Genomic DNA, 20,000 nt, shown 5'->3' with positions numbered 1-20,000 from the left:
TATTATATAAAATATATTAATTATATATATATTAATATATATATAATATATTATAATATTAATATATGAATATTATAATATAATATATATGTGTGTGTATTAATATATATGATATATATAATATACATATACATTAATATATATAATACATTCTATACATATACATATACATAAATATATACATTCAGACCGTATATATTGCCTGCCAATCATTCCCTCGGGAGCGGCCGGGAGTCCCTTCCCCCGCCCCCCCTTGACCCCGGTGACCCCTGCCCGTCTCCCTGTGCCTGTCAATCATCCCGGGTCTATTTTTAGCCTTGTGATGTCATCAACCTCTCTCTCTCCTTTTCAGCGGCTGTTTCGTTCCTTCCTTTCCTTTCCTTCTTTTCTTTCTTCGGAGGGTCTTCTTCTCCCGTTATTATTATTATTATTATTTATTGGAAGATATTAAGGTACCGAACGAATTAATTAATTAACGGGGGAATTAATTAATGAATTATTACGATTATTTTTGGGTTTCGGAGGCTATTTATAGGACGCTCGGGAACGCCATTCATGGCCACGTTTTCGAGCTCGGGTCAATTATTGTTTATTTGTTGTCATTGGTTTATAGATTTATTTATTATTCTTTGTTATTTATTTATAGGTTTAGATTAGATTGTTGTTGTTTGGTTGGTATTATTTTACTAGTTTTTTAAAGTATTATTTCACGTTATTTAATTTATTATTATTATTTTACTTAAATTATTCGTACTATTTGACTTCATTTATTTATTATTTGTCGTTATTTATTTATAGATTTAGATCAGATTGTTGTTGTTTGGTTGGTATTATTTTACTAGTTTTTTAAAGTATTATTTCACGTTATTTAATTTATTATTATTATTTTACTTAAATTATTCGTATTATTTGACTTCATTTATTTATTATTTGTCGTTATTTATTTATAGATTTAGATCAGATTGTTGTTGTTTGGTTGGTATTATTTTACTAGTTTTTTAAAGTATTTTTTCACGTTATTTAATTTATTATTATTATTTTACTTAAATTATTCGTATTATTTGACTTCATTTATTTATTATTTGTTGTTATTTATTTATAGATTTAGATCAGATTGTTGTTATTTGGTTGGTATTATTTTACTGGTTTTTTAAAGTATTATTTCACATTATTTAATTTATTAATATTATTTTAAATTATTCGTATTATTTGACTTCATTTATTTATTATTTGTCGTTATTTATTTATAGATTTAGATTAGATTGTTGTTGTTTGGTTGGTATTATTTTACTACTGTTTTTTAAAGTATTATTTCACGTTATTTAATTTATTATTATTATTATTATTATTTTACTTAAATTATTCGTACTATTTGACTTCATTTATTTATTATTTGTCGTTATTTATTTATAGATTTAGATTAGATTGTTGTTGTTTAGTTGGTATTATTTTACTACTGTTTTTTTTAAAGTATTATTCTACTTTATTTAATTTATTATTATTATTTTACTTAAATTATTCGTATTATTTGACTTCATTTGTCTTTAGTGTTTTGCTCAATTTTATTTAATATAGATTAATAATATTTATTTAGATTAGATTGCTCTTGTTGTTTGTCTTACTTAAATGGTATTATTTTACTAAATTTATTTATTTAGTATTTTGACTTATATTATTTATATAATTGAACTTCATTTAGTATTTTACTTAATTTTATTTTTTTTGACTTATTTATATTATTTGACTTCATTTGTCTTTAGTGTTTTGCTCAATTTTATTTAATATAGATTAATAATATTTATTTAGATTAGATTGCTATTGTTTGTCTTACTTAAATGGTATTATTTTACTAAATTTATTTATTTCGTATTTTGACTTATATTATTTATATAATTGAACTTCACTTAGTATTTTACTTAATTTTATTTATTACTTATTAATATGTATTTACCAATTTATTGTTTTGACATATTATTTATATTATTTATTAATATGTATTTACCAATTTATTGTTTTGACATATTATTTATATTATTTATTAATATGTATTTACCAATTTATTGTTTTGACATATTATTTATATTATTTATTAATATGTATTTACCAATTTATTGTTTTGACATATTATTTATATTATTTATTAATATGTATTTACCAATTTATTGTTTTGACATATTATTTATATTATTTATTAATATGTATTTACCAATTTATTGTTTTGACATATTATTTATATTATTTATTAATATGTATTTACCAATTTATTGTTTTGACATATTATTTATATTATTTATTAATATGTATTTACCAATTTATTGTATTGTTTTGACATATTATTTATATTATTTGACTTCATTTATATTATTTGACTTCATTTGACATTTTTTGATTAATTTTCTCTCTCTTTCTCTTCCTTCTCTGAAACCTTCTCTCTTTCTGGTCCTGATCCGTGAAGCACTGATTTTTTCACAATTTTTTTTTCACTATTTATTTTTTCACAATTTTTTTTCACTATTTATTTTTTCACGATTTTCACCTCCACAAACAACACAACAGCATGGCCATTTCGTCACGTTTGGCTCTCTGGGAGCAAAAGGAAAGTGCCGAAAATTAAATTAAATTAAATTAATTTTTTTTTATTTTTAATTATTTCTATTTTATCTATTTATTATACTTATTTATTTAATTTTGGACGGGCGTCGTGCGATTTGCAAAGTTTGCTAATTTGCGATACGAATTTGCTAATACTTTTTTAATTATTTCTATTTCTATATTTAATTATTTCTATATTTAATAATTTCTATTTTAGCTATTTATTATCATTATTTATTTAATTTTGGACGGGCGTCGTGCGATTTGCTAATTTGCGACACGGATTTGCAAATTTGAAATTTTTTTTTTTTTTTGCATATGTGAGATACAATTTGCAAATTTTGACAAAAAATTTAAAATTTTATTTAAAGTTTGTTCTTCTATTTATTTATTTATTTATTTATTTATATAATATTTTTGGGAAGCATTGTAATTTGAGATACAATTTGCAAATTTTACCAAAAATTTAAAATTTTATTTAAAGTTTGTTCTTTTATTTATTTATTTATTTATTTATTTATATAATATTTTTGGGAAGCATTGTAATTTGAGATACAATTTGCAAATTTTGCCGAAAAATTAAAATTTTATTTAATGTACAATAACGTTTGCGATTTTTTGCAAATCCGTGATACAAAATTTGCAATCTTTGCAATATTTTTTGCTGAAAATTTAAATGACACTAAATTCAAAGTTTGCTCTTTTATTTAAGTTTTCTCATTTGCAATACAAATTTGCAAAAACTTAATTAATTTTCAATGTTTACATTTTTTTGCAAATGTGCAATAAAATTTGTAAATAGATTTGCATATGATGAATAAATTTGCATGCAGCCAATATATTTGTACGTGATTTTAAAAATCTGCACATGATGAATAGATTTGCATATGATGAAAAATTTGCATGCAATCAATACATTTGCATGTGGCCAATATATTTGCATGTGTTTCAGAAATCCATCATATGGAGTTAGATTTGCATATGATGAATAAATTTGCATGCGATCAATAAATTTGCATGTGTTTGAGAAATATGCATATCATCGATAGATTTGCATATGATGAATAAATTTGCATGCGATCAATAAATTCGCATGTGTTTGAGAAATATGCATATCATCGATAGATTTGCATATGATGAATAAATTTGCATGCGATCAATAAATTTGCATGTGTTTGAGAAATATGCATATCATCGATAGATTTGCATATGATGAATAAATTTGCATGCGATCAATAAATTTGCATGTGTTTGAGAAATATGCATATTATTGATAGATTTGCATATGATAAATAAATTTGCATGCGATCAATAAATTTGCATGTGTTTGATAAATATGCATATCATTGATATATTTGCATATGATGAATAAATTTGCATGCGATCAATAAATTTGCATGTGTTTGAGAAATATGACTATCATCGATAGATTTGCATATGCTGAATAAATTTGCATGTGATCAATAAATGTGCATGTGTTTGAGAAATATGAATATCATCGATAGATTTGCATATGATGAATAAATTTGCGTGCAGCCAATATATTTGTACGTGATTTAAAAATCTGCACATGATGAATAGATTTGTATATGATGAATAAATTTCCATGCGGCCAATATATTGGCATGTGTTTGAGAAATCTGCACAGGATGGATAGATTTGCATATAATGAATAAATTTGCGTATTTTGCTAATTAGATCAAGGAAGAAGACCGGAGCCCGCCGCCGACTTCTCCGCCTCCCATTTTCTCAGTGATTCCCGGCGGTTTCATTAAGCAACTCGTTCGTGAGACAGAGAAAGAGTCCAAAGAAGCGAAGCTCAAGGAGAAAATCCCACTGAATTCTAAAGAAGATGTAAGTCTATGTGTCCACTCATCTATCTAGTAGATGGGACTGACCAACGGGATGGACCCATTGATCAATGCATTGACCCAACACTCAATGGAAGAGTCTGTTGGTCAACCATAGATGGGACTGACCAATGGGATGGACCCATTGACCAATGCATTGACCCAACACTCAATGGAAGAGTCCACGGGTCAACCATAGATGGGACTGACCAACGGGATGGACCCGTTGACCAATACATTGACCCAACACTCAATGGAAGAGTCTGTTGGTCAACCATAGATGGGACTGACCAACAGGATGGACCTATTGACCAATACATTGACCCAACACTCAATGGAAGAGTCTGTTGGTCAACCATAGATGGGACTGACCAACAGGATGGACCTATTGACCAATACATTGACCCCACACTCAATGGAAGAGTCTGTTGGTCAACCATAGATGGGACTGACCAACGGGATGGACTTATTGACCAATGCATTGACTCAACACTCAATGGAAGAGTCTGTTGGTCAACCATAGATGGGACTGACCAATGGGATGGACCCGTTGACCAATACATTGACCCAACACTCAATGGAAGAGTCTGTTGGTCAACCATAGATGGGACTGACCAATGGGATGGACCCGTTGACCAATGCATTGACCCAACACTCAATGGAAGAGTCTGTTGGTCAACCATAGATGGGACTGACCAATGGGATGGACCCGTTGACCAATGCATTGACCCAACACTCAATGGAAGAGTCTGTTGGTCAACCATAGATGGGACTGACCAATGGGATGGACCCGTTGACCAATGCATTGACCCAACACTCAATGGAAGAGTCTGTTGGTCAACCATAGATGGGACTGACCAATGGGATGGACCCGTTGACCAATGCATTGACCCAACACTCAATGGAAGAGTCTGTTGGTCAACCATAGATGGGACTGACCAACGGGATGGACCCGTTGACCAATGCATTGACCCAACACTCAATGGAAGAGTCTGTTGGTCAACCATAGATGGGACTGACCAATGGGATGGACCCGTTGACCAATGCATTGACCCAACACTCAATGGAAGAGTCTGTTGGTCAACCATAGATGGGACTGACCAATGGGATGGACCCGTTGACCAATGCATTGACCCAACACTCAATGGAAGAGTCCACGGGTCAACCATAGATGGGACTGACCAACAGGATGGACCCGTTGACCAATACATTGACCCAACACTCAATGGAAGAGTCTGTTGGTCAACCATAGATGGGACTGACCAATGGGATGGACCCGTTGACCAATACATTGACCCAACACTCAATGGAAGAGTCTGTTGGTCAACCATAGATGGGACTGACCAATGGGATGGACCCGTTGACCAATGCATTGACCCAACACTCAATGGAAGAGTCCACGGGTCAACCATAGATGGGACTGACCAACAGGATGGACCCGTTGACCAATACATTGACCCAACACTCAATGGAAGAGTCTGTTGGTCAACCATAGATGGGACTGACCAATGGGATGGACCCGTTGACCAATGCATTGACCCAACACTCAATGGAAGAGTCTGTTAGTCAACCATAGATGGGACTGACCAATGGGATGGACCCGTTGACCAATGCATTGACCCAACACTCAATGGAAGAGTCTGTTGGTCAACCATAGATGGGACTGACCAATGGGATGGACCCGTTGACCAATGCATTGACCCAACACTCAATGGAAGAGTCTGTTGGTCAACCATAGATGGGACTGACCAATGGGATGGACCCGTTGACCAATGCATTGACCCAACACTCAATGGAAGAGTCTGTTGGTCAACCATAGATGGGACTGACCAATGGGATGGACCCGTTGACCAATGCATTGACCCAACACTCAATGGAAGAGTCTGTTGGTCAACCATAGATGGGACTGACCAATGGGATGGACCCGTTGACCAATGCATTGACCCAACACTCAATGGAAGAGTCTGTTGGTCAACCATAGATGGGACTGACCAATGGGATGGACCCGTTGACCAATGCATTGACCCAACACTCAATGGAAGAGTCTGTTGGTCAACCATAGATGGGACTGACCAATGGGATGGACCCGTTGACCAATGCATTGACCCAACACTCAATGGAAGAGTCTGTTGGTCAACCATAGATGGGACTGACCAATGGGATGGACCCGTTGACCAATGCATTGACCCAACACTCAATGGAAGAGTCTGTTGGTCAACCATAGATGGGACTGACCAACGGGATGGACCCGTTGACCAATGCATTGACCCAACACTCAATGGAAGAGTCCACGGGTCAACCATAGATGGGACTGACCAACAGGATGGACCCGTTGACCAATACATTGACCCAACACTCAATGGAAGAGTCTGTTGGTCAACCATAGATGGGACTGACCAACGGGATGGACTTATTGACCAATGCATTGACTCAACACTCAATGGAAGAGTCTGTTGGTCAACCATAGATGAGACTGACCAACGGGATGGACTTATTGACCAATGCATTGACTCAACACTCAATGGAAGAGTCTGTTGGTCAACCATAGATGGGACTGACCAATGGGATGGACCCGTTGACCAATACATTGACCCAACACTCAATGGAAGAGTCTGTTGGTCAACCATAGATGGGACTGACCAATGGGATGGACCCGTTGACCAATGCATTGACCCAACACTCAACAGTTGAGTTCATTGGTCAACCATAGATGGGACTGACCAACGGGATGGACCTATTGACCAATGCATTGATCAAACAATAAATGGTTGTGTCTATTAGTCTACCATAAATTATAATGACTAATGGGATGGACCCATTGACCAATGCATTGACCTAACAATGGTTGCATCTATTGTTCAATCATAAATTAGACTGATCAATGGGATGAACCTATTGGCCAATGCATTGAGCCAACACTAAACAGTTGAGTCCATGGGCCAATTGTAGATGGAACTGACCAATGGGATTGAAGTATTGACCAATGTGTTGACCCAGCACTCTATGGTTGTGTCTATAGGTCAATCATAAATTAGACTGACCAATGGGATGGACCCATTGATCAATGCATTGACTCAACACTCAATGGTAGAGCCCATGGGTCAAGTGTAGATGGGACTGACCAACAGGATGGTCCTATTGACCCATGCATTGACTCAAAACTCAATGGTTGAGTCCATGGGTCAACCATAGATGGGATGATCAACAGGCTGGACCTATTGACAGATACATTCACCCAACACTCAATGGTTGAGTCCATTGGTCAACCATAAATGGGACTGACCAATGGGATGGATCCATTGACCAATGTGTTGACCCAATACTCAACGGTTGTGTCTATTGGTCAATCATAAATTAGACTGACCAATGGGATGGACCTATTGACCAATGCATTGACTCAAAACTCAATGGTTGAGTCCATTGGTCAACTGTGGATGGGGATGGACCCAATGACCAATGCATTGACCCAACAAACAATGGTTGAGCCCATGGGTTAACTGTAATGGGACTGACCAACGGGATGGACCTATTGACCAATGCATTGACCCGAGTGAGTTTCAGGAAATGTGATGCAATCCATCCCTCTCTCCTCACTTTCAGTGGTCATCCCATATTGATCAGTGATTGGTTTCTTCCACAGCCTCCAGGGAAGGTGGACGATGGCTCTGTGATCAAGGACACCACCAACTTGTTGGAAGCTGGGCAAGGGATGGCCAACAGCAAAGGTCAAGGGTCGCTGGTCCAGGGCTGGTTGAACGGCGAAGGCGAAGGGATGGCCGAAATCCCAGAGCGGAAGAGAGGAGCCGGTTCGAGGATCGCGTCGCCGACCTCTCCTTCCGATCCCTCCCAACTTCCCAGGACGTCCTTCTCACCCGAAGGAGGGAAAAAGGATTTGGAGAAGGTTCCGGAAGCAGGGAAGAAGACCCACCACCCAACGCCGTGGAGCAAACAACGCTTGGAGAGCCTCGGAAAAGAGAACGTGAAGACGAGGGCGAAGGATGAGGGTGTTGCCGGGCGGACGGGCCTCAGGGCGAATAAAGGGGCGAATAAGGAGAAAACGACAGGAGAAACGGGGAAGAAAATAGGAGAAAACAAAGAGAAACTGGGAGATACCGTTGGGAAAAAACTGCGGGAAAATGAGGAGAAAATGGCGGTAGAAACCGGGAAGAAAATGGGAGAAAACAAGGAAAAAATAACAGGAAAAATGGGGGAAAACAAAGAGAAAATGGGAGAAATAATTGGGAAGAAACTACGGGAAAACGAGGAGAAAATAATGGGAGAAACGGGGAAAAAAGTCGGAGAAAACAAGGAGAAAGTAATAGGAAAAATAGGGGAAAATAAAGAAATTGTAACAGGAAAAATGGGGCAGAAAATTGGAGAAAACAAGCAGAAAATCGGAGAAATAATTGGGAAAAAATTACGGGAGAATGAGGAGAAGACGGGAGAAACGGGAGGAAAAGTGGGAGAAAACAAGGAGAAACTAATAGGAAAAATGGGGGAAAATAAAGAGAAAATAACAGGAAAAATGGGGGGAAAGAAGGAGATAATAACAGGAAAAATGGGAGAAAAGAAGGAGATAATAACAGGAAAAATGGGAGAAAACAAGGAGAAAATTACAGGAAAAATGGGAGAAAACAAGGAGAAAATTACAGGAAAAATGGGAGAAAACAAGGAGAAAATAACAGGGAAAATGGTGGAAAACAAGGAGAAAATTACAGGAAAAATGGGAGAAAACAAGGAGAAACTAACAGGGAAAATGGGAGAAAACAAGGAGAAAACGAGAGAAATAATTGGGGAAAAACTACGAGAAAATGAGGAGAAAACGACGGGAGAAAAGGAGAGAAAAATGGGAGAAAACAAGGAGAAAACGGCGAAAAAAGTGATCAAAAGTAAGGAGGAAACGAGGGGAGAATTGGGAGAAAATAAGGAAAAAGTGGGAGAAATAATTGGGGGAAAACGGGAGAAAATAACGGGAGAAACGGGAGAGAAAGCGATAGAAGAAACGGAAGAAAACGAGAAGAAAATCAAGGAAATTGGAGAAAAACGGGAGCAAAAATTATCGATCGAAACGGGAGAAAGCGAGGAAAACAAAGTCGATCTCGGAGAAATCACCGATTCTTCGGAAAAGGTGAATTGGGTTTGTATAACGAATTATTTTTTTTAATTGGATGCCTATTTATGGCCTCTCTAAAAGATATGCAAATGGTATGCAAATTACTCCTTTTTCTCTCCTTCTTTAGGAAGACGTCTGGTACGAAACGGAGAAAGTCTGGTTGGTCCAGAAAGATGGGTTCACCCTGGGTAAGATTAATTAATTAATTGAACAATCAATCAATCAATCAACTAAATGATCGACCCATTAATCAATCAAGTAATAAATCAATTGATTTATTCAGTTAATTATTCGGTTGACCATGTAATCAACTGATAAATGAATTGATTATTTTTATTTAATCAATTGATAAATTAATTCAATTGATTAATTGATTGACTTAAATAGTCAACGGATTGATTTATTCAGTTAATTATTCGGTTGACCATTTAATCAACTGATAAATGAATTGATTATTTTTATTTAATCAATTGATAAATTAATTCAATTGATTAATTGATTGACTTAAATAGTCAAAGGATTGATTTATTCAGTTGACTAATTGGTTGACCATTTAATCAACTGATAAATGAATTGATTGTTTTTATATAATTCATCAATTGATTGATTGATTCAATTGATTAATGGATTGACTAATTTTTTTTATTTCTCAGTTGATTGATTAACTCGTCGATCAATCAATTAATCAAATCAGTTAATGGATCAATGAATTATTCAAAATAACCACTTAATTAATTTCTCTGTCGGTCAATTTTTCTGTCCACCAGTGAATCAATTGATCAAATTATCTCTGCACTGATCAAGTGGTCAATTAATTAATCGATTAATAATAAATCAATCATTGATTAATTAATCGATTAATAATAAATCAATCATTGATTAATTAATCAATTTATTAATAATAAATTAATTGATTGACTGACAATAAATCAATCAATGAATAATTAGAATCGATTGATTAATAATAAATGAATCAATTGATTAATAAATGAATCAACTTATTGATAAATTCACGGAATCATAGTAAATTGATTAATAATAAATTAATTGATGAATAACAAATTGATGAATACTAAATCAATGGATTGATTAATTAATCAATTTATTAATAATAAATCAATTGATTGATTGACAATAAATCAATCAATGAATAATTAGAATTGATTGATTAATAATAAATGAATCAATTGATTAATAAATGAATCAACTTATTGATAAATTCACGGAATCATAGTAAATTGATTGATAATAAATTAATTGATGAATAACAAATTGATGAATACTAAATCAATGGATTGATTAATTAATCAATTTATTAATAATGAATCAATTGATTGATTGACAATAAATTAATCAATGAATAATAAGAATCGATCAATTAATAATAAATCAATCAATTGATTAATAAATTAATCAATTTATTGATAAATTAACTGAATAACGGTAAATCAGTTAATTGATTAATAATAAATTAATTGATTGATTAATAATAAATAATCAATTGATTAAAAATCAATCGATTAATTTATCAAAATCAATCAATCAATTAATCAATTGGTTGATTGATTATATTAATTTTCTCCCTTTGCTTTGGCAGCAACTGAACTGAAACCCGATGTAGGGACCCCCGAGTTACCTCCAGGGATGGTCCGGGTTCGAGTCGAGTCCGACGGTTCCGTATTTGAAGTTGACGAGGAACAAATCCAGAAGGTGAGTCTCGTAAGAGCGGAATGATGGGATGTGTAGTCCCCGTCAGAGATCCCTCCCTTGCCATGAATTATTGTTGTTATTATAATATTTATATTATTATATTACAGACCAACCCCTCGAGGTTCGACTACGCCGAAGACTTGGCCTCTCTCGTTAGCCTTAACGAGTCGAGCGCCATCAACACCCTCGTCCACCGCTTCCGGTCGCAGCTGGTTTACACTTATTCCGGACCAGATCTGATAGCCATCGAACCGTGGTCTTCTACAACCAACAACTCCAAGAAGGTACCACTGTTTCCTTCTACATTCCTTCTCAAGATGGCCGCCTTCGCATTCAACCTATAGGTAGCTCTACTTCTATCTGAAGACCTTCTCAAGATGGCCGTCTTCTTGCTTCCTCTTCTCCGGCAGGCCTCCAAAGGGAAGCGGGACGGGATGTCTCCCCACATCTTCTCTGTGGCGCAGAAGGCCTACTGGACCATGCTGACCCAACGCCAGGACCAGGCCATCATCCCTTTGGGGAGATCGGGGTCGGGGAAGACCACCTGTTGCCAGAACGTTCTTGAGTACCTGGTGGAGAATGCAGGCAGTGTGGACAACCGGGTCACAGGTCAGTCTTGGTCCAAGGGGATTGACCAATGCCTTGACCGACCACTCAACGGTTGAGTCCATGGGCCAACAGGATGGATCCATTCACCAACAGGATGAACTCAACTCAATGGTTGAGTCCATTCGTCAACCATAGATGGGACTGACCAACGGAATGGACTTATTGACCAATGCATTGACCCAACACTCAACGGTTGAGTCCATTGGTCAACCATAGATAGGACTGACCAATGGGGTAGACCTATTGACTAATACATTGACCCAACACTCAACCGTTGAGTCCATTGGTCAACCATAGATGGGGTTGAGTATTGGGATGGACGTATTGACCAATGCGTTGACAAAGCACCCAACGGTAGAGTCCATTGGTCAAGTGTAGATAAGACTGACCAACAAGATTGACCTATTGACCAATGCATTGACCCAACACTCAACGCTAGAGTCTATTGGTCAACCATAGATGGGAGTGACCAACAGGATGGACATATTGGCCAATGCATTGACTCAACACCCAATGGTATAGTCTATTGGTCAACCATAGATGGGACTGACCAACGGGATGGACCTATTGACCAATGCATTGACCCAACGCCCAAAGGTAGAATCCACTGGTCAAGCACTGGTGGGACTGACCAATGGGATAAATCCATAGACCAATTTATTGATTGTGTCTATTGGTCAAACGAAAATTAGACTGACCAATGGCATGGACCTATTGACCAATGCATTGACCCAACACTCAGTAGTTGAGTCCATTGGTCAACTGAAAATTAGACTGACCAATGGCATGGACCTATTGACCAATGCATTTGACCCTTGGTCAACCATAGATGGGACTGACCAATGGGGTGGAGCCATTGACCAATGAGTAGACCCAACAGTCAACAGTGGAGTCCATTGGTCAACTGTTGATGGAACTGACCAATGGGATAGACCTATTAACCAATACATTGACCCAACACTCAACCATTGAGTCCATTGGTCAACCATAGATGGGACTGACCAACAGGATGGACCTATTGACCAATACATTGACCCAACACTCAATGGTTGAGTCCATTGGTCAACCATAGATGGGACTGACCAATGCCTTGACCGACCACTCAACGGTTGGGTCCATGGGCCAACAAGATGGATCCATTCACCAACGGGATGAACTCAACTCAATGGTTGAGTCTATTGGTCAACCATAGATGGGACTGACCAATAGGATGGACCTATTGATGAATGCATTGACCTAACACTCAATGGCTGTGTCTATTGGTCAATCGTATATTAGACTGACCAATGAGATGGACCTATTGACCAATGCATTGACCCAACACTCAACAGTTGAGTTCATTGGTCAACCATAGATGGGACTGACCAACGGGATGGACCTATTGACCAATGCATTGACCCAACACTCAACGGTTGAGTCCATGGGTCAACCATAGATGGGACTGACCAAGAGGATGGACTCATTGACCAATGCATTGACCCAACACTCAACGGTTGAGTCCATGGGTCAACCTTAGATGGGACTGACCAACGGGATGGACTCATTGACCAATGCATTGACCCAACACTCAACGGTTGACTTGTTTTTTGTTTCAGTGGAGAAGATCCAGGCCATGTTCACCATCCTCCAGGCCTTCGGGGCGGTCAGCGATGGCCGCAATGGAGTGTCCACCCGCTTCTCGATGGCCATGGCGCTGGACTTCAACGCCGCAGGACGCATCACGGCCGCCCACCTTCAGGTAAGGCCTTTATTCGCCTCTCCCACTGGACGCTTGACCACCAGAGAGGGCCAATCATGGAAGACCTTCCTTTCCTTTTCCAGACGATGCTTTTGGAGAGGATTCGTGTCGCACAGCAACCGGACGGAGAGGGCAATTTCAACGTTTTTGCCCAGATGTTGGCCGGACTTGACCTGGACCAGAGGTATAATTGATGATGATGATGATGATGATGATGATGATGATGATGATGGTGATGATAGTGGTGATGGTGAAGGTGATGGTGGTGGTGGTGATGGTGGTGGTGGTGATGGTGGTGGTGGTGGTTATGGTAGTTTTAATAGTGGTGGTGGAGATGATGATGATGGTGATGATGATAGTAGTGGTGATGGTATGGTGGTGGAGATGATGATGGTGATAATGGTGATGATGGTGGTGATGGTGATGTTGATGGTGGTGATGTTGATGGTGGTGATGGTGGTGGTGGTGGTTATGGTAGTTTTAATAGTGGTGGTGGAGATGATGATGATGGTGATGATGATAGTAGTGGTGATGGTATGGTGGTGGAGATGATGATGGTGATAATGGTGATGATGGTGGTGATGGTGATGTTGATGGTGGTGATGTTGATGGTGGTGGTTATGGTAGTTTTAATAGTGGTGGTGGAGATGATGATGATGGTGATGATGATAGTAGTGGTGATGGTATGGTGGTGGAGATGATGATGGTGATAATGGTGATGATGGTGGTGATGGTGACGATTACGACAATAGTGATGGTGATGGTGTTGATGGTGGTGGTGATGATGGTAGTGATAATGGTGGTGTATTTTATGTTTGTATTGTCTGTGCTTGATAAGGCCAACTGGCTAATCAATAAATTGTTGTTGTTGGTAATGGTGGTGGTGGAGATGATGGTGATGGTGATGGTGATGATGATAGTGGTGGTGATGGTGATGATGATGATGATGTGGTGATGGTGGTGGAGATGATGCTGATGGTGGTAGTGATGGTGGTGATGGTGATGGTGATGGGAAGTAGTGATGGTGGTGGTGGTGGTGGTGATGATGATGATGATGTGGTGATGGTGGTGGAGATGATGCCGATGATGGTGGTGGTGGTGGTGATGGAGATGATGGTAATGATGGTGGTGATGGTGATGATGATGATGATGTGGTGATGGTGGTGGAGATGATGCCGATGATGGTGGTGGTGGTGGTGATGGAGATGATGGTAATGATGGTGGTGATGGTGATGATGATGATGATGTGGTGATGGTGGTGGAGATGATGCCGATGATGGTGGTGGTGGTGGTGGTGGTGATGGTGATGATGGTTATGGTGGTGGTGGTGATGATGATGATGGTGGTGGTGGTGGAGATGATACTGCTGCTGATGGTGGTGGTGGTGGTGGTCATGATGATGGTGATGGTGATGATCATGATGATGTGGTGATGGTGGTGGAGATGATGATGATGGTGGTAGTGATGGTGGTGATGGTGATGGTGATGGGAAGTAGTGATGATGGTGGTGTTGGTGGTGGTGGTGGTGATGATGATATGGTGATGGTGGTGGAGATGATGCCGATGATGGTGGTGGTGGTGGTGGTGGTGATGGAGATGATGGTTATGGTGGTGGTGATGGTGATGGTGATGATGGTTATGGTGGTGGTGATGATGATGATGATGGTGATGATGATAGTAGTGCTGATGGTGGTGGTGATGATGATGATGATGTGGTGATGGTGGTGGAGATGATACTGCTGATGATGGTGGTGGTGATGGTGGTGATGATGATGGTGATGATGATAGTAGTGCTGATGGTGGTGGTGATGATGATGATGATGTGGTGGTGGTGGTGGTGGAGATGATACTGCTGATGATGGTGGTGGTGGTGGAGATGATGATGATGGTTATGGTGGTGGTGATGATGATGATGATGTGGTGATGGTGGTGAAGTTGATGGTGACCATGACGACAATAATGATGGTGGTAGTGATTGTGGTGATGGTGATGATGATGATGATGATAGTGTTGGTGATGATGATCTTTACACCCTGCTTTAATCTCTGTAATATAAATATACAATTTAATAATATAATTATTATTAATAATAATAATTAATAATTACAATTATTTATAACAATTATATTATTAAATTATTTCTCTTTTTCCCGCGAAAGGACCCTCCTCCACTTGCACCACGTGACGGACAGCAACTCCTTCGGAATCCGTCCTCCTTCCACTGTGAGTCCCATCATCCATATACACTTATACTAATTATACTAATCATTCCCCCAATTAAGTAATTAATTAATTAACGAGTCCCCTTTCCTTCGTTAACGGACCGCAGGCGGAGGAGAGGCAGTCGGGCAAGATGTCCTTCTCCGGCCTTCAATCGGCCTTCAGGACGATGGGAATCTCGATCCAAGAGGAAGGCGCCCTCTGCAGGGTCCTTGCCGCCATCGTCCACCTCGGGGCCGCCGGGGCTGCCAAAGGTCAGCCCATTGAGATATTATATTATAATATAATATTATAGTATATTTTATTTATATTCTGTTATTATTTTTATTATTATTTTATTATTATATATTTATATTGTATTAAATTATATTTCTATTATTTTGTTATATTATATTATATATTTATATGGTTATTATTTATATTATTATTATTGATTACAACAACAACATAGAATAGAAATATATTATATTTCTATTCCATTATCATATTCTGTTATTTTTATTATTATTATATATAATAGTCCATTGGTCAACCATAGATGGGAATGACCAACGGGATGGACTTATTGACCAATGCATTGACCCAACACTCAACGGCTGTCAGTCCCATCTATGGTTGACCAATAGACAACGGTTGAGTGTTGGGTCAATGCATTGGTCAATAGGTCCATCCTATTGGTCAGTCCCATCTATGGTTGACCAATGGACTCGACCATTGAGTGTTGGGTCAATGCATTGGTCAATAGGTCCATCCTATTGGTCAGTCCCATCTATGGTTGACCAATGGACTCGACCATTGAGTGTTGGGTCAATGCATTGGTCAATAAGTCCATCTTGTTGGTCAGTCCCATCTATGGTTGACCAATGGACTCAACCATTGAGTGTTGGGTCAATGCATTGGTCAATAAGTCCATCTTGTTGGTCAGTCCCATCTATGGTTGACCAATGGACTCAACCATTGAGTGTTGGGTCAATGCATTGGTCAATAAGTCCATCTTGTTGGTCAGTCCCATCTATGGTTGACCAATGGACTCAACCATTGAGTGTTGGGTCAATGCATTGGTCAATGGGTCCATCCCGTTGGTCTGTCCCATCTACAGTTGACCAATGGACTCAATAACTGGGTGTTGGGTCAATGCATTGGTCAATGGGTCCATCCCGCTGGTCAGTCCCGTCTACAGTTGACCAATGGACTCAACCGTTGAGTGTTAGGTCAATGCTGTGGTCAATGAGTCCATCCCGTTGGTCAGTCCCATCAACAGTTGACCAATGGACTCAACCATTGAGTGTTGTGTCAATGCATTGGTCAATGGGTCCATCCCATTGGTCAGTCTCATCTATGGTTGACCTTTTTTTTCAGTCGGCAGGAAGCAGTTCCAGAAGTGGGAGGCGGCCAATGAGGCAGCCGAAGCTTTGGGTTGTGAGTTCGAGGAACTCTCCTCTGCCGTCTTCAAGCATCACCTCCGCTCCATCATACAACAGGCCACCGGAAATGTCACGGAAGAAGAACCCACAAATGGTAGGCATTTTTCCTGTAATTTTTATTAATTTTCCCCATATTTTTCCCATTATTTTCCAATATTTTCCCCATTATTTTCCAATATTTTCCCCATTATTTTCCAATATTTTTTCCATATTTTTCCATTTTTTCCATATTTTCCAGTATATTTTCTGTTTTTTTTCCATTTTTTCAATATTTTTTCCATATTTTTCCCATTATTTTCTGATTCCTTTCACTAATTTTTTTTACAATATTTTAAAAATATTTCAGTATTTTTTTCAATATTTTTAATACTTCCCCCATTATTTCCAGTAAGTTTTTCAGTAGTTTCCCCCTTTTTTCCAGTATTATTTCCACTATTTTCCCCCTTTAAAAATCTCTTTTTTATTCTTTCCAGTATTTTTTCAATACTTTTTTCAGTTTTTTTCAGCTTTTTTTCAGTAATTTTTTCAATATTTTTACTATTTTTCCTTGTATTTTTCAATATTTTCCCGATACATTTTTCAAATTTTTGCTATTTTTTTTCAACATTTTTTCCAATATTTTTTCCAATATTTTTTTTTTAAATCATAATACTTTCCACATTTTTTTCATTATTTGGTTCCAATATTTTTTACATTTTTCAGTATTTTTTGCAATATTTTTTTCTTCATTATTTGGGGGGGGGGGGTGTGTCAATATTTCCCTTATTATTTCTGGTAATTTTTTTTCAATTTTTTCCAATATTTTTTCCTATATTTTTTCATAATACTTTCCACATTTTTTCAATATTTTATTTCAGTATTATTATTTTTTCAGTATTTTTTCCAATATTTTGTTTCTTCAATATTTTGTTTTTTCAATATTTCCCCCATTATTTCTGGTAATTTTTCATTTTTTTTATTTTAAATTCCCATTTTTAAGGAAATTCTGTCATTACTTCAAGTACTTTTTCTATATTTTTCCAATAATTTTTCAACATTTTTCCAGGTTTTTTTCCCAATATTTTTCCAGGTTTTCTTTTAATATTTTTCCAGATTTTTTTTCAATATTTTTCCAGGTTTTCTTTCAATATTTTTCCAGGGTTTTTTTTTCAATATTTTTCCAGGTTTTCTTTCAATATTTTTCCAGGTTTTCTTTCAATATTTTTCCAGGTTTTCTTTCAATATTTTGCCAGGTTTTTTCCCCAATTTTGTCAGGGATTTTTGCCCATTTTCTCCAGTATTTTTTCCAATATTTTCCCTATTTTCCCAGTACTTTTTACAATATTGTTCTTTTTTTTCCAGTAAATATTTTTGACTATTTTATTTGAAGTATTTTTATCCAAGTATTAATTTTGTGGATTTTTTTTCTCAAGCAATTTTCAGTCTCTTTGCCATTTTTGACTATTTTATTTGAAGTATTTTATCCAAGTGATTTTTGTGGTATTTCTTTCTCGTAATTTTCTGTATCTTTCCACAAGTTTTCTCCAAGATTTTGTTCAAATTAATATTAATAAAATATTAATATTTTAATTTTTTTTTTGCCTAGGTCCCAAATTGACGGGCGTGGAATGCCTGGAGGGAATGGCGGCCGGGCTCTATGAAGAATTGTTTGCAGCCGTTGTCTCCTTAATCAATAGGTAAATAAATATAATTATATGTTATTGTAGATAGATATTATTTATTTATTTATTATTCATTACTTTGTATTCAATCTTAGATTTTTTAAATTTTTTATTTTATTTTTATTATTTTATTATTATATATTATATGACATTTATATAAATTATAATTACTTTATTATATATTAATATATATTAATATATATATTAATATATATTATTTTATATTCATATAATCCTTTCTGTTCCTATGCTGCCCTCTTGTGGCGACATCTAAGCATTGCCTTCTTCCAATGGAAATTTTCTCAGAATATTTTTCCCCATTATTTCCAGTATTTTTCTAATTTCATTTTTTCAGTAATTTTTTTTAGTATTTTTCCATTTTTCTCCAGTATTTTTCAACATTTTGTCCTGTAATTTATTTTCAATTTTCTTCCAATTTTTTTCTTTAAAATATTTTTTCTTTTTTTCTAGTATTTTTTTCCAATTCTTTTAAAAAATATTTTCCCATTCTTTCCATTTATCCATTTTTTTTCAATTTTTCCCATTTTTTAAAAATTTTTTCCAATGTTTTTCATTTTTTCCACAATTTCTTTTCTAGTACTTTATTTCCAATTTTTTCCAGAATTCTTTTCTTTTTTTCTATTTTTGTCATTTTTTTCAATATTTTTTCCATTTCCCCAGTATTTTTTTTCAGTATTTCCCCCTATTTTCCCATTCTTTCCAATGATTTTTTTTCAATTTTTTCAGTGTTATTTTCCGTTTCCAGTATTTTTTTCAGTATTTCCCCCACTATTTTCCCATTCTTTCCAATACTTTTTTTTTAATTTTTTTTAATTTTTTTTCCATTTCCAGTATTTTTTTCAGTATTTTTTCCCAATATCTTCTCATTTTTTTTTCAATTTTTCCCATTTTTCCCCAATTTTTTTCCAGTGCTTTTCATTTTTTCCACTAATTCTTTTCCAGTAATTTATTTTCATTTTTTCCAGAATTTTTTTTCTTTTTTTCTATTTTTGAGTAATTTTTTTCAATATTTTTCCATTTTCCAGTAATTTTTTCAGTATTTTCCCCAATATTTTCTCATTT

At 36.4% G+C, this 20,000-nt stretch overlaps 1 protein-coding gene across 1 annotated transcript in view; it reads left to right on the top strand.

Moving 5' to 3' along the window:
• The first annotated feature begins 341 nt into the window (after positions 1-341).
• The window catches only part of myo18b (myosin XVIIIB), an 84,469-nt gene continuing 64,810 nt past the window's right edge, over positions 342-20,000 (top strand). The window contains 14 exon segments of the mRNA XM_062966572.1: positions 342-452; positions 2,456-2,596; positions 4,291-4,446; positions 8,083-9,570; positions 9,683-9,743; positions 11,153-11,265; positions 11,373-11,549; positions 11,676-11,874; positions 13,470-13,612; positions 13,696-13,796; positions 15,772-15,835; positions 15,942-16,086; positions 17,192-17,350; positions 18,842-18,932. Of these exon segments, the coding sequence (XP_062822642.1) occupies positions 2,558-2,596; positions 4,291-4,446; positions 8,083-9,570; positions 9,683-9,743; positions 11,153-11,265; positions 11,373-11,549; positions 11,676-11,874; positions 13,470-13,612; positions 13,696-13,796; positions 15,772-15,835; positions 15,942-16,086; positions 17,192-17,350; positions 18,842-18,932 (2,936 nt within the window). The 5' untranslated portion in view covers positions 342-452; positions 2,456-2,557.

This window comes from Anolis carolinensis, unplaced genomic scaffold (genome assembly GCF_035594765.1).
Source record: "Anolis carolinensis isolate JA03-04 unplaced genomic scaffold, rAnoCar3.1.pri scaffold_24, whole genome shotgun sequence".
Lineage (NCBI taxonomy): Eukaryota > Metazoa > Chordata > Lepidosauria > Squamata > Dactyloidae > Anolis > Anolis carolinensis.
This window is presented reverse-complemented; position numbering and strand designations above follow the sequence as displayed.